This window comes from Denticeps clupeoides, chromosome 7 (genome assembly GCF_900700375.1).
Source record: "Denticeps clupeoides chromosome 7, fDenClu1.1, whole genome shotgun sequence".
NCBI lineage: Eukaryota > Metazoa > Chordata > Actinopteri > Clupeiformes > Denticipitidae > Denticeps > Denticeps clupeoides.
This window is the reverse complement of record NC_041713.1, coordinates 16972317-16986722: the sequence shown is the minus strand read 5'-3', so window position 1 is coordinate 16986722 and position 14406 is coordinate 16972317. Positions and strand designations below refer to the sequence as shown.

The following is a 14406-nucleotide window of genomic DNA, read 5'->3' as shown; positions in this document are numbered from 1 at the left end:
TGATGTCATGGTCTGAGACAAGAGCAAGGAACCTGTTGTCACTGGACTGGTGGTCTAACGTTTTCACTGGCACCACAGACGGTGACTGTCTGAACCCTAAGGACAAGGACACCTCACAGAAGAATGTTCAGGGCTCTCAAATGCATAGTTAATTTTGCAAACAAGCCAACCAAACACCCACACACACATACTGTATGTGCACATGCATGCATACACGCACACGCAGACACAAGCACAATTGGTCTATTATTCCCGGTTCTGTTCTGGCTACTATTCATTCTCTTCTTTAGTTCAAAAAAAGCGCAATTCTGTCCTAAACCATATTTTTGCATGCTCTGTGTTTTGTAAAGCCACAGAGACAAAAGTTATTTTAGTTCCGTGAATGACAGATTGGAAAACAGAGGCTTCGACAGAAGGACAGAAGACTTTATTGTTTTATGTACACACACAGACAGGGTTATCAGAGGATGATATCACATTTCTATTCACCACCTCATTTGTACTGCAACGAAGGCAATAAAAGTAATAAAAAATAGCATAGAGGAACATTAAAATTCAACCTGTTACAATTGGGAAGACTAACAGAGAGTACCCCTCGGGGCTAGAGTGCTGTTCGTTGTAGTTAGACGTAACCTTTAACCTGTGTGGTGCCCCCTGCTCTGCGGGGGCTGCTCTCCCCGCTGCTGAAAGTGGGCGAGGAGGGAATCCCGGGAGGACTCGACCCAGCGTAGAGCACGGAGCCCCCGATCAGCAACAGAGCCGCGGCCACCCAGCCCAGGTAGAGTGCGGGACCCAGCTCGCGCTTGTGCGGCGCGGCCACGTGGGGGTTGTAGAAATCCCTGATGATCGAGTGAGCCGTCCAAGAGACTGGCACGAGGAAGAGGAAGCCCGCAATGACGAAGAGGGCCCCAGACACACGGGAGAGGCGCGCCTCCAGGCTCGGGTGGCCCACGCACTTGGTGCACTTGATCCCCAGCACGCCAAGGGTGAGCGCCAGGGTGCAGAGCAGCTCGGAGAGCACGGTGAGACCCCGGGCAGCTTGCATGTCGCTGGGCAGGGCCAGCAGGCTGTCGTACACCTTGCACTGGATCTCGCCCGTCATCTGAACGATGCAATTCATCCACAGGCCTTCCCATGTGATCTGCGCCGTCACTATGTTGTTGCCAATGAAGGCCGTGACACGCCACATGGGGAGGGCGCATACTAGGAAACCGCCGACCCAGCCCACGATGGACAGGATCAGGCCGAGGAGCTGCATGCCAGTGGTGGCCATGGTGGAAGAAGGGGACTTGACTGGGCCTTATTCCTGTCTGTGTGCCTGGTGTCTTTTATTGCCAAGGGGTAGTCTAAAGGGTTTTCTCTCCCTCCTGGTTCCTCACACACAGATGGAGGATGTTCACAGATGTTCACAGATGTTCGAGCAGCCCAGAAGTCCTACAAATCGGAACGATAACACGTCAGCAATTCCCAAACATTCAAACGTGGACGATTCCGTTCTGTTATTAATTCTTCGGTGTAACACAATGAGATTAATGCGAGACATCAAAGAACTTATCATAAATATTTGTGAACATGCATGAAGAGTGAACACAACTGGGCTCCAGTTAGAACATGAGAGAAAGGGTCCTTTTCACCATTTCCGTGGGTGGCGAGCTACGCCTGGTAGGGCGAGTGGATAATCTCAGAAAAACATGAGGAACGTCGGAACACAAGAAGCTTTCAGATATGCGAGCGGCGGCCAAGCAGGGCAACGTCTGTTTATTTCGGCTTTAAAAGTTGGTGCCAGCGGTTTCGATCAAAGGCCACCGCGGACGGAGCATCTGAGGAGGTGTGGAGTGTTTCAGAGGGAAAAAAAATATTACAAAACAATATTCCTTCAAGTCAACTGGTCCACAGTTGCAGTGGCGATGAACGTAGGTACGACACCAACTCAGGCTTTCTGTAAATGTCATTTGATAAACTGCTATTGAAAATGGTGTAATAAAACAAAACAACTGTTACCTAGTGAGCGACCGCTCCTCTTCGCCTGCTCGCTCCAGACTGTTTTGTCCCCCTTGGAAGTTGCAGTGCCGTCGATTTGGAAGGCTCAGACGTGAGCTTCTTCCTCAACGTGAGCTTCTTCTCCAGCTGGTGGCTTGAATTCCCTCGAATTTCCAGGCCGGGACCGGAGAGAAGGGGCTGCCCTTCGGAATGCCAGGAAGGGTCTGCGCGGTTGTGGGCAGAAGCACGCACTTCTGAGCGCGCTCGTGCCAGAGTGTGAATGCGTTAATGTGTCCGAGTGTGTCTCCCAGTGCCTGGTGTTGTCACACAATGGCCCGCTGTTCTCGCGCCCTCGCTCTCTCCTCAACCCCTCCGCCCCACCCATCCATCCATTCTGTCTTGTTTCATCTTTTGCCTTCTTGTTACTGGATGGCTACCCTTTCTTTTCATCCACCCTTTACCCCTCCATGATGTTTTTTTTACGAGTTCATGTATTGCACTTACAATCACCAAGGTCTCCTTCACACATTCACAGAAATTCAGTACTAGAAATTTACATTTATTTAAAAAGATATTTGTCCATGTCTCAAAATCTAGATAATGAGACTCAATAAATAGAGCTATCAAATCATAAGCCAATTTCTTGTATTTACATAAAAATGACTCCTTACAACTTCAATAAATAATGATATATTAATATATGGGAATATGTGTTGCATGAATCTGTTTTTTAGATGCTGCAGAAGTTGGTGATGACTGTGAGAGGAGCAGCATTCTTGCCTCTATGAGGGTGTCCAGGACTAAAGAAAGGATGGAGTGTGTCCTTAAAGGTATCTGTGAAAGTGTGGATGTGAACACCAGTGTCCACACAAAGAAAAGACACTCGTCCCTCTTCATAGTCCACAAATATAGCAACCCTCTTGGGCTTGCAACTTAGAGCCAAAGGGGTAGGAGGGGAGGTGTTGGCTGTGTACTGGTTCCCATTCCTCAGGCTCAGAGTCCAGAAGCCATTGGCCGGACAAACTGTAAATTTCCCCTTCCTGTTGACCGAGTGTCTGACCACCCCCAAGTCCCACTCCATCTTATCTCTGACCTCCACCTCCCAGTAGTGTCTGCCCGTGCTGAAACTCTCCTTGCCCAGAACATTGGCGACACGGTCAAACCTCTTTGGGCTCTCGGGCACATCTTGCTTTTTGTCACCATGCCTGACTTGCTTCTTGTCCTCTGACAGAATAAGGTGGGCATGCGCTGTCTGGTGGTTCAGTGTAACATCAGCTGGATAACAGCAGAATTGGGGGGAATTCAGTTTAACCACCCGACCACATTAAGTTCTTCCAGAACAAAGTTTGAAAGAATATTTCATGACATACCTGAATATTTCTGCAACCTTTTTAGCTCTGAAAAAACAAAGTATTTTAAACATTGATAAGGTGATAAATATTAAAACAATTTACATTTACTCTTTATTGCATAGTATATTTATTTTATAATTAACATGTCAGTCAATTTATGTTAAACAATATATTCACATTATAGTAGTATAAATAACAACATATTAAGAGAAGAAAAAAAAAGTTTGCCTACCCAATTTTGAAAGCTGATTGGCTTGTACCAGCACCTTGTCCATCAAGTCTAAAACTGCACCCCTGACAGTCCCTACGCATGGATCAATTTCCAACGTGACTCTTGACCAGTCCCTCATCTCAGCTGGACCCAGGGAGTGTTGGGAGCCCTAAATAATGTTTAGTTTAAAACACGTCATTTAAGGCCACCACATTTACAGCATTTATCAGACGCCCTTATCCAGAGCAACTTACAATCAGTAGTTACAGGGACAGTCCCCCCCTGGAGCAACTTAGGGTTAAGTGTCTTGCTCAGGGACACAATGGTAGTAAGTGGGATTTGAATCTGGGTCTTCTGGTTCATAGATGAGTGTGTTACCCACTAGGCTACTACCAGCCTACCACAGAATTATAATTTTTTTATGAACATTTTGCCATATTTTCAGCCCTTACCCATCTTTTCAGCTGATCAGACTGCTGGTCCTTAGTTTCTGAGATGTTGCCCTTTAAGTCCAAGATCTCCCTGTCCAGCTCCCTCACCAGCTTGTCGACCCGTCTCTCGGCCTGCCTCTGCTTCTCCTCCACAGTGGCCAGCACAGACTGATGGCTCTGTTCCACAAAGCTCAGCAGGGTACTGAACACCCTGTGGCTTTCCTGTATCTCTTGGTGACAGGAGGCCTGCAACGCACACCAACCAAGCCATACATGAAGAAATATCCAGATCGAATGTCACTCCAGTGTCTATGTCACTCCAAAGGGACTCACTTGGAGAAGTTTCAGGGAGGTTTTAAGGTTTTCCACCTTAGATAGCCTCTCCTGGATCAGCTGTTCCACCTCCTCGTTGGTCTGTGTGTGAAATAGACCCAGAGTGAGACGACATGACTTCACAACATGACTACACCTCAGGACTACAGACACAACACTACACCTTTTCAAGCTTCTCTTCAGTCTTTTGTGAACTCCTTTGCTTGACAGCTGTTTGCGTCTTCTTGTAGTTCTCTATGACGTCTGCCAGGATGCGATTGATGCTGATGTGAGGACGTGCAGCAAATGTCCTTTTGCAAAGTGGGCACCGTTCACCACCACTGTGACTCCAGTACTTTCGCAGACAAGTCTTGCAGAAACTGTGGCCACAGGGCGTGGTCACCGGCCGGTTGAATATTCTCTCGCATAAAGAGCAAAGGAGGTGCTTTTCAGAGAGGAGGTTAATTGTAGAGGCCATTCCCTGTGTAAACACAACACTCATATAAAAAAATGGCTACAGAACAACACACCTACAGAAACAACAAACGCGACCATCAACCATCCATCTAATCTACACCCGCTTATCCAGTTCAGGGTCAATGGGGCCTGGAGCACACAGCATTAAGCTACATATGAAGGTAGGAAAAACATCCATTTCAGAGGATTCAAGGTGTCTTCCTATTTCTTCACCCCTGTCCATCAAAATTCAATTATGACCGTCACGGTTGGACATGGAGGACGCAATCACTCGACTTGTACACTTACAAACATGGAAACAAAGCATGCAAGGGAACAATGGACAGGACACATAACACACGCAATGACTCGATGGAGACATGATACAAACAAGGCAGATTTAATACAGATAACAGCACATGCCAACACTCAGGAGTTTGGGGAACATTAATCTTTGTTCCAGACACGGATCCAGAGCACCCCACCCTCTCAATCTATGACAATGACACAATATGACACCAGGGACATGAACAATATGTACAGGGAAAAATAGTTATATAACATTTAAAATGAACCAAACGTGTTGGTGGTGGACCTTTCCAGTTCACTGTTTTCGTTTTTTTAATTAATAGCAAGAAGATAAAAAGAGATATTTATTAAATATTAAAATGACTAAAATGTCTCTTGAGGGGCTTGATTCATGGACACAAGACAGAAGATACTGTAAATAGTCCACTCACATTTTTGGAACAGTTTAAAGCTGACCTTTTATCCTGTAAACTCAAAACAAAAAACTGACACCAGAAAAATCATTCCTTACAACATTTTTCTAAAAATTAATAAATATATTTAATGTAACATTTTTTTTATTTTACTGAAGTCAGATCAGAGACGCAATACTATGCTGATTTTGAAAAAAGACTTAATCACAAAGGCCGGCAGAACTAAACAACAGTGAGGGAGAAAGAACAATGCATGCAATAGAACAGGTTTTACAGAACCTCCATTTACGTAAGGAAGAGAATCATCATGTCCTATCAGTGTGTGCATACCCTGAATTCCTAACATTTCAAATGCATTTATAGACAAAGAAAAAAAAATGTTTTACCGTCCATTCACACACACTTTTAAAAACACTTTAGGCAACCACCTTTTTTTTTTTTTAAATTAATAAAAGACTAAAACTAAAGGGTTATGCTGGCAACCATTTCAAGCAGTGTTTATAAACTTGACTTATCCTGAATCACTTTCTATCCTGTTAATTTTAATTTTTTAGGCAGTCAAATGTTTACTTATCTTACCTGACAACCAGGCGGATATTCCTTTTTTAGCAGTGAACATGAGCCACGGAAAGAACTGTGAAAGGCTTCTGTCAGGTGAAGCTTGGAGCTGAGCTTAGTATGGTGTAGGAAGAGGAAGTGTGTGAGAAGGTTGTGTTAGTCGGTTTAGTGGCCACACCTATTAAAACAATCCTCTAAAAGACAAGAAAACACACCCACACACGAGTGCATACACACACCCACACTGTTCTTTACTCATACTTGAATAAATACAAATCGTAGCTAATTATGAAACTCTATGAAACCCTAACCCTCTGACATAAAAAATTAGACATCTAAAAGTTATATGCCACCAAGACTATAAGATCTTCCTAAAAAATATTGCTCACAAATTAGTAATTAGGAAATTACATTTTTATCATCAAGAAATTACGAATCCCAGAAAATGGGAGACATTTAATTTACGGCAAATTATATACTGCTTCAAAAACATCTACAACATACACGTCATACATGTTTGGTAAAATCAGAAGGCATTACAGCATTCCAAACCACAGAAATTACACAGTAAAAATCATAAAAATCACTTTTTATTAATAAAAATTGAATACATTTTTAAATTGATTATTTTCCAGAGGGGCATGGTACAGCTACATTCTTGACTTGCTATTAAATCTTACGGAGAAAGTGCTTGTCAGACATGGTTCTTTATCAAAATGTAAAATTTCTCAGCAATGTCAGATTAAAAATTGATTAGGCTGATCTTTGTCACAAAGTGTACATCAATTTCACATAACTGGTTGAACTGGTTATAGTTCTAGTAACAGGTGATAATATTTTTTTGTAACTCAGTTGCTGCCAGAACAGCCAGAACAAGTAAATCATATCTAACCCCAAAGGTGAGTCTGTATCACCATTTGGGTCAGATTACATAATCTGAATTGGGAAGGAGTGATACATAGAGGGACTCCCTTCCAGGGTAGAGTGAGTCTGTAACTAGTGTCAGTGCAGGGCTGGTGATGATTTGTCAATGAAAAAAGTCCAACAGGTCTAGAGGTGGAAAAGTCCAAAGCGTAGTATAGAGCACCTGTCCATGTTTGGAGGTCCTAAACAGTGCAGAGTAGGTTTTAGTCCAGTGTCATGGTGTACATTACATGTCCATTATAATGCTACTGGTCCATTGGAAGATCCCTGAAGCTGTAGTGACCCTGTGGTACATTTCATGGTGAGTTATTAGTCAGGTGTTATTATCAAGCCGTTATATTTAAGTGTATTTTACATAAACATTTAAAGCATTTATCAGACGGACCTATCCAGAGCGACTTACAATTAGTAGTTACAGGGACAGTCCCCCTGGAGCAACTCAGGGTTAAGTGTCTTGCTCAGGGACACAATGGTAGAAAGTGGGCTTCTGGTTCATAGGCGAGTGTGTTACCCAATACCTTTGTATTGTAAGTGTATTTCTAGGTGTATTTCTAAGTCTGAGTGTTTTGTTGCTAATACAGTCAATTTTGAGTATTTCAGTGTAGTGGTAAATTCCTAGTAGATGGTGAATTAATTTAAGATGCTGGAATGATGGAGAACAGTTAACAGTTAGTCATTACTAGTCACAAGAAAGCAACTAACCCAGTTTGAATGGTTAACTGAAACCACCCGCGATTTGTTGAAACCAATTTGCAATTTGTGTACATATTATAGCTAATATTATTGCTTTGATTGGTCATGAGTCATGTTCATTTAGGCTTCATCACAGTAAATCCAATTATTAGCATGACATGTAATTCCAAGCAGCCCCCACTGCCCCACCAACCAGTACGCCCACTGCTGCCCCAACAGCAGCTCCCAGAGCTACCGTGTTCAGTCCTACCGCAGCTCCACACAAGGCACCCACCGCTGCGCCCTTCGCCACCGCCGCGGCGCAATCTACAAGCTTAACGGCGCAGCCGAGTCTACCGACGACTGCTTCAGCCCTCTCGCGGATCTGCACTCTCATGGCCTCCTCATATTCTTCCACGCGCCTCTTATGGTCTTCGCCTGAGTAGCAGCCCTCTAGCTGTTTCAGCGTATTTCTTATCTCCTTCGCTCTTCGCTTTCTGATGAAGTGCTCCTCTTGCTGAATCCTTTTCTCCACCATTCTGGTATACTGGCTGGAATAGTGTCCGTGGTCAGAACTCGCCGTGTTTACCTTCCTCAGCAACTCACGGCACGCACTGTCGTCTGCGCTGTCTCTACTGAAGATGTGATACCTTTGGCCACAATGCTCCATGAGCTCCTTGAAGTGTCGGTTCTGAATAACACTGCTCTCCAGGGCTGGACTTTGAGCTCCTTCATAGTACAGAACAACCATTGTGTGTGCTATAATGTTCCCTCCAAAATGTTCTGTGATTGGCTTTAGGATGTTAATGCCATCGGGTGGGATGTCATTGACATCCAGTACAAAAAGGACAGCATGGGGTCCCGGTGAGGAGAAGCACAGAGACGTCTGCAGATTATTTTTCAAGGGTGTCATGGTGCTCTCAGATAGGTTTGGTAGATTGACTAAAGTCACTCTTTGCCCTCGCACCTCGCCACAATGCTTCGCGGTTTGCCGCGCGCTGACGGCTGCACCATCAAAGACATCTATTTGGAGAATAGCATTGGTGAGAGCAAACTGGGCGCGACCTCTGAAGCCAGCCAGAAGCAGTCTCACTGTAGGAATCAGAACAGCAATGTTGGAGATGACTTAAAAGTCCTTTAATAATAGATTCATCTCGTGGTGAGCAATGGTTGAGCACTTACGATCAGGAGGTATATCAATGCTTGATCTTCTTTTCCTTAATTGTTGTAGGTCCTCTGAATATGAGAATAATCGGTGTTTCATTATTCATCTGCAAATTTGCACATGCAACCAAATAGTGTAAAATACTCACCTTCTGCTGAAGCCATATTCCAGCTTGTAAATGCCTGGATCTAGCTGACCGCAGTCCACTAGTGACAAAAGAATAAAGTAAAAAGTTCAAATTGGAAGGAGAACAAAGTGCCCATGGATAAACAGAATTTAATTGCACTGTTTAATTCTGCATTGCGGCGTGTTCAACTAGAGGACATATAATTCACGCATGAGGCTCACAACACTGACTCCTAAACATGTCAGTTTGAAATCAATATGTCCAAAATTAAACTTTTTTTCATGACACTGTATAATCTTTCAGACGGACCCAATCATTAATAATATATTCAGTTTCCCAACACAGGACTGAGACAACATCTAACCTACCTGGCATGAGATCAGCATTGCATGGCGTGCCATCTATTTCTCACCTTAATTACGAGTTCAGAGGCGTCATATTAGTGATATTTCTTTTTTTTAGCAAGTGCGCATTTGGGCGATTTAAAATCGAAACCAAGTGGAGTCACGGACTTCCTTAAACGTCACATGCCTGCCCTGGCACATGCCTACCTCTAATGGCCGCTATTTGGACACAGGACTTAGTTAAAAAACTAATAGAAATATATACAATACAACACAAACACTCGTAGAAGATTCATTAATACAACGTATAAAACAGTCATCAGAAAGAAAAAATAGGGGGCATGAATTAACTACAATGTCATAAAAAAAACAGAACACTAGTAAAAGAAAATGGCACACAGGCTATAATGCACAGCAAATACAGATCAGAACAATAAGAATTGAGAGATGTTTATCATACAAGAAAAGCATTGCTTAAAGTCATTAGTAAACCAAAAGGAAGATGGTTTACCTGATATACACTTGCAACAGTGTATATCATGTTTACAGACAGAATGACGATATTTATTGTGTCAAAGATATATGGATGTAACCTATAATATGAAAAGAATTCAACTGTGGGATATTTTTGACCTTGAGTGATACAATAAATATCGTGTATTGCAGATACAATACAAGAATAAAACAAATGGTGTAAAGAAGGGGGCAGTGGTGGCCTAGCAATTAAGGAAGCACCAGTCATGGCTGCCCACTGTTCACTAAGGGTGATAGTTAAAAGCAGAGGACACGTTTTGTTGTGTCACTGTGTGCTGTGCTGCAGTGTTTCACAATCACTTTCACTGAAGATTCACAAGTTTAGTCACAAGGAGAACACAGGTCCAACTTAAATTTAATCCTTCCATTTAAAAAGGTTTGACTGGTTTATTTACATTGGTTTATGGCAATGCTGTGTGACAGATTGCTTCAATTTTTCAGCCAGTGTTGACTTTTTTCAGTCAACTTAACAAATTTGCCACTGACCTTTTTCATAAGCTTTGAATCCCCATAATATGTTTTTGGACATATATCCGAATTTAAACCATGGAAAAGAATGTCTAAATTCAAATTAACAACTTTATTGTCACACTTACTTTCATTAAAACTAAAAATACCACGTTTTTAAGATTGGGAACACTGAACTGACATTTTAATATAACCCAATGTTATAAATCAACTGCTTTAAAGTCACTGGGATAGTATGACAAACCTTCGTATAATCCTTTTGAGTGCATTCCAAACTAAACTTTCCCAGGACAGATATTCCAATAAATTACATTTAGTATATAACAAGTCTGTTTCAAAACCCCTATCAAATCACTCTTTAAAAAATAAGCACTTTTCATTAATTGTTTTTATTCCATTGTTTCATAATGTCAACATGTGGGGTGAGAAATTGTGTGAAAATAACATTTTCCAAAACAACAAGATCGGTTTGTGGAAACTAGAAAGTTTAACAGGAATTTGGTAGCCTAGTGGTTAACTGTACGACTGTATTGAGAGGAAGCGGCCTGTCATGGCCGCCCACTGCTCACCAAGGGTGAGGGTTAAAAGCAGAGGACACATTTCATTGTGTCACCGTGTGCTGTGATGCAGTATATCACTTCACTTTTACTATGAAATATGGATTTGGGTATATGGAACCACATGATGTCAGACTAAGACAAATAGGCTTTAAATCAGTTCATTTTAAGGATTCGAACCAGTGATTCAAAGTCCAAGGCTTGAACACCTCCTTTATCATGATCTTTAACAAACTGTGACCTTTTGATAAAGTAGGTTTTATTCTGAAAAATGACAGAGTTTACTTTTTTTAATGGATTATGGAGAAATATACAAAGGTTAAACGCTCATTTTTGGAAAGGATGACTGTCAAACAAAGTGATGTCTAGTCAGCCAACAAGTAAGATATCTGTTTGTGTCAATAATACGATTTACAGAAAATAGAAGTGTCTCATTTGGTCATGTCATTAGATAACACTGTGGAAGTCATGGAGTCGGTTTTTGATCATTTCAGCAGACACATGCATATTTGTGCCTGGAGGGCATTTTGCAGGGCTCTGGCAGTGCTCCTCCTGTTCCACCTTGTATAAACGCGGGGGTAGCGGTCCTGCTGCTGGGTTGTTGCCCTCCTACTGGCATGCCAATAATTTCCACCTGTTGTCTATTCCATTTGCACAACAGCTTGTGAATTGATTGTTAATCAGTGTTGCTTCCTAAGTAGACAGTTTGAGTGTGACTTTCTGTGAAAGAAAGTTTAAGTCATCTCTTTTTTTTAGTAGTGTATATAATGCTGTGCAATATAATATTTGTCCATTTTCAACCATTTTAAAATGCAAAGAATGGCCACACCAAATATTTATATGATTGCATGTTGTTAATTGATGAAAATTATCGATTGACACGAAATGTGTCCTCTGCTTTTAACCATCACCCTTGGTGAGCAGTGGGCAGCCATGACAGCCGCCTGGGGAGCAGTGTGTGGGGACGGTGCTTTTCTCAGTGGCACCTCAGTGGCACCTTGGCAGCTCGGGATTCGAACCTTCTGATTACGGAGCTGCTTCCTTTACTGCTTGGCCGCCACTGTTTTTATGATTTTATGAACCAGAAAAGTGCATTTTAATTGCACAAGCACAGATGACATGTGGATGGATTTTGAATGAAGAATTAAAAAATGTATACTGGTGTGTTTACACATGTATTTAATCATTTCAAATTTATTAGGTAAAACGTAAAACAGTAATTTACTTTCTTTAAATATTTCTTCTGGACCCAAAGACAGAAAAAAGGATTTTTCACAAATGCGGTGCCCTGAAAAAACGGTTGAAGAAGACAGAGTTAAAGTTTCTGACGTGAGTTCCCACTCGGCTCTCAAGGTGCTCAATTGCCACTTGGACAGCCCCCCCTGATGCCCCACCCACGGCTCCACCCACAGCCCCTCCCACAGCTATCCCACCCGGTCCCTCCACCGAGCCAATCACCATTCCCAGTGTAGCCCCAGCTGCGAAACCCAGCCCTGTCCCAACGGCCAGTGAAGTTCGGAGCCAGCTGTTGTCCATCTCTGCCTTTGCCCTGATCTCTGCCCCTACACCGGCATTGTAACTTTCGATCTGCCAGCGTAGCTCCTCTCCCCTGTACTGCTCTTCCAGCTCATGCCAGACCCGCTCGGTCTCCGGCGCCCGCTTCTTCTTTAGCTTCATCTCCTCTTTTCTCACACTCTCTTCTGCTTGCCGGTATGAATGGCTGGTGTAGAAACGTCCTCCCATTGCTGCCAGCATCCTTTCAATCTTTTGCAGCAGCTCCCTGTCCCGGTTTCGTTCCTTCCAGTCCTTGTTGAAGAAATGGTAGCGGCAGCCGCACTGTTCCACCAGCTCCCTCAGGTGCCAGTCTGTCCGCATCACCCGCTCGTCCAACGCACCGCGATCTAGATCGCCCTCGTAGGCCAGCAAGACCGTGGTGTAGTTCCGACAGTTCTTGCCAAAGTGCTTCATAATCAGTTTAGGTGTCTTGATGTCATTAGGGCAAATGTTTGCCAGGTCGAAGGTCAGGAGCAGGGCATGGGGACCCGGGGAAGACAAGCATTTGCACCGCCTCAGCTCTTCCTTCATTTTGGTCGGTGACAGGTCCTTGTCATAAAGATTTGGCCCATTCACCACGGCAACTCTTCTTCCAGCTATTTCTCCATAATTCTTTCTGCTTCGGGCAATGCTGCATACATCCTGCGGAAACTCCTCTCTACCTAGGATGGAGTTGGTGAGTAAAAACTGAGACGGGCCACTACTACCAATCACCACTACCCTCAGCTCCACATCAGCAAGAGCTGTTGAAAAAAGGAAATTAAGTTTAAAAAAATGTTAGGTCTCACAGAGTCAGGGCTGGGCACATTAGGTCAGAGTTATTACATTTTGTTAGACAATTTGTAGACAATATTTGTATAGACCATATTTGTTAGACAATATTTTGTTAGACAATATTTAGACCAAATATTATTCTATATAGACGTTATTATATAATTATACATTATACTTTTTGTGTTGTAGTATTGACATACGTTTTAATATTGGCTAGTTTTTTTCTGGCTAAGGTTTCCAAATACAAAACAGCATACACATTAATGCAACATTACAAATCATAAACACCTTTATATATTTTTTTTTAATTACCTTCTCTCCTGGACATTGCCTTCATTCTGACTGATGCCGAACACTGAGAATCTCAGCAGTGCTGATGAGTTGCAGAATGAATGTTCATATTTTCTAACTGCAGAGGAGTAAGATTAAGGCCGAGATAGTACTGCACACAAAAAGCACTGAGCACCAGCTTATATACAGGATGGAAATTGCCCTGCGGTCAAGATCGCACACGCACATTGCTGATTTCAGCCATTCCCAAAGCATTATATAACAATTTTTGTTTTTCTATTTCTATGTATTGTCATGGTTTAGGAAACCTTGGCCACTCAAATTGTTCTGGGTAACATTTGTGCATAGTAACATAATTGAGGGTTAAATGTCTGGCATACCCAGTTTTTTTTTTCCAACAGAAACTAATTTATCTGTAGAGAGTAAAATGTAAACACCCATGAATTGCTCAGTGCTCTTTCCCTAAAGTGTGTGAAGTGGCTGTTCAATTGAACAGTTTCATTTGAGCTTTAGATATTCTATGCATGTGTTATGCAATTGTATATGTAACACATTAATTAGCGACATGAAAAAATACATTGACATTGACACGGATATGGAGATCAAGTTTGCTGTATCACATAATCACCCTGCCCTTAGAAAATCAATCAAACATTCCCAATATAGTAGGCTGTAGACCAACCACTGTAACCTCTAAAAGTAGCTATATCAATTGAACAGTTGCCTGCAAGCAATTTAATTGTATTTGTGAGTGCAAAACACTGATGTAAGATGTTTGTTTGTTAGTTGTTATCTTAAAATTGTGCAAAAGTCCAACAAATACAATAATTATTTTATAAAATATACAAAAGCTACTAATGCAATATTAGAAAATTTTATCTAAATGAAATATGTTTACACCCAAAAAAAGGGTACATGCATGAAAATAACATTTCATCTACATAGACTTACATTTCAGTTATCATGGGTCTGTT

General features: G+C 42.2%; 3 protein-coding genes across 4 annotated transcripts; all 3 read right to left on the bottom strand.

The window, feature by feature from the left end:
* Window positions 1-405: 405 nt before the first annotated feature.
* On the bottom strand, window positions 406-1305 carry cldnk (claudin k). Its single transcript, XM_028986634.1, has one exon. The coding sequence runs from the start codon at window positions 1271-1273 to the stop codon at window positions 623-625; it is 651 nt and encodes a 216-aa protein (XP_028842467.1). The 5' UTR covers window positions 1274-1305; the 3' UTR covers window positions 406-622.
* Window positions 1306-2686: 1381 nt separating this feature from the next.
* Window positions 2687-7062, bottom strand: btr02 (bloodthirsty-related gene family, member 2). Of its 2 annotated transcripts, XM_028986633.1 has the most exons (8): window positions 6044-7062; window positions 5483-5536; window positions 4471-4767; window positions 4308-4388; window positions 3996-4220; window positions 3565-3712; window positions 3351-3377; window positions 2687-3255 (listed from the first exon to the last, which is right to left on the bottom strand). In XM_028986633.1, the coding sequence occupies exons 3-8, from the start codon at window positions 4762-4764 to the stop codon at window positions 2711-2713; spliced, it is 1320 nt and encodes a 439-aa protein (XP_028842466.1). In that variant the 5' UTR covers window positions 4765-4767; window positions 5483-5536; window positions 6044-7062; the 3' UTR covers window positions 2687-2710. The 2 variants fall into 2 exon arrangements, with proteins under 2 accessions (XP_028842466.1, XP_028842465.1); XM_028986632.1 differs by lacking the exon at window positions 5483-5536.
* A 43-nt stretch (window positions 7063-7105) lies between these two features.
* LOC114793835 (uncharacterized) lies at window positions 7106-13692 on the bottom strand. The gene is made up of 4 exons (XM_028985965.1): window positions 13454-13692; window positions 12208-13110; window positions 8801-8854; window positions 7106-8710 (listed from the first exon to the last, which is right to left on the bottom strand). Exons 1-4 carry the CDS (start codon window positions 13476-13478, stop codon window positions 7788-7790), a joined length of 1905 nt encoding a protein of 634 aa, XP_028841798.1. The 5' UTR covers window positions 13479-13692; the 3' UTR covers window positions 7106-7787.
* Window positions 13693-14406: the final 714 nt, after the last annotated feature.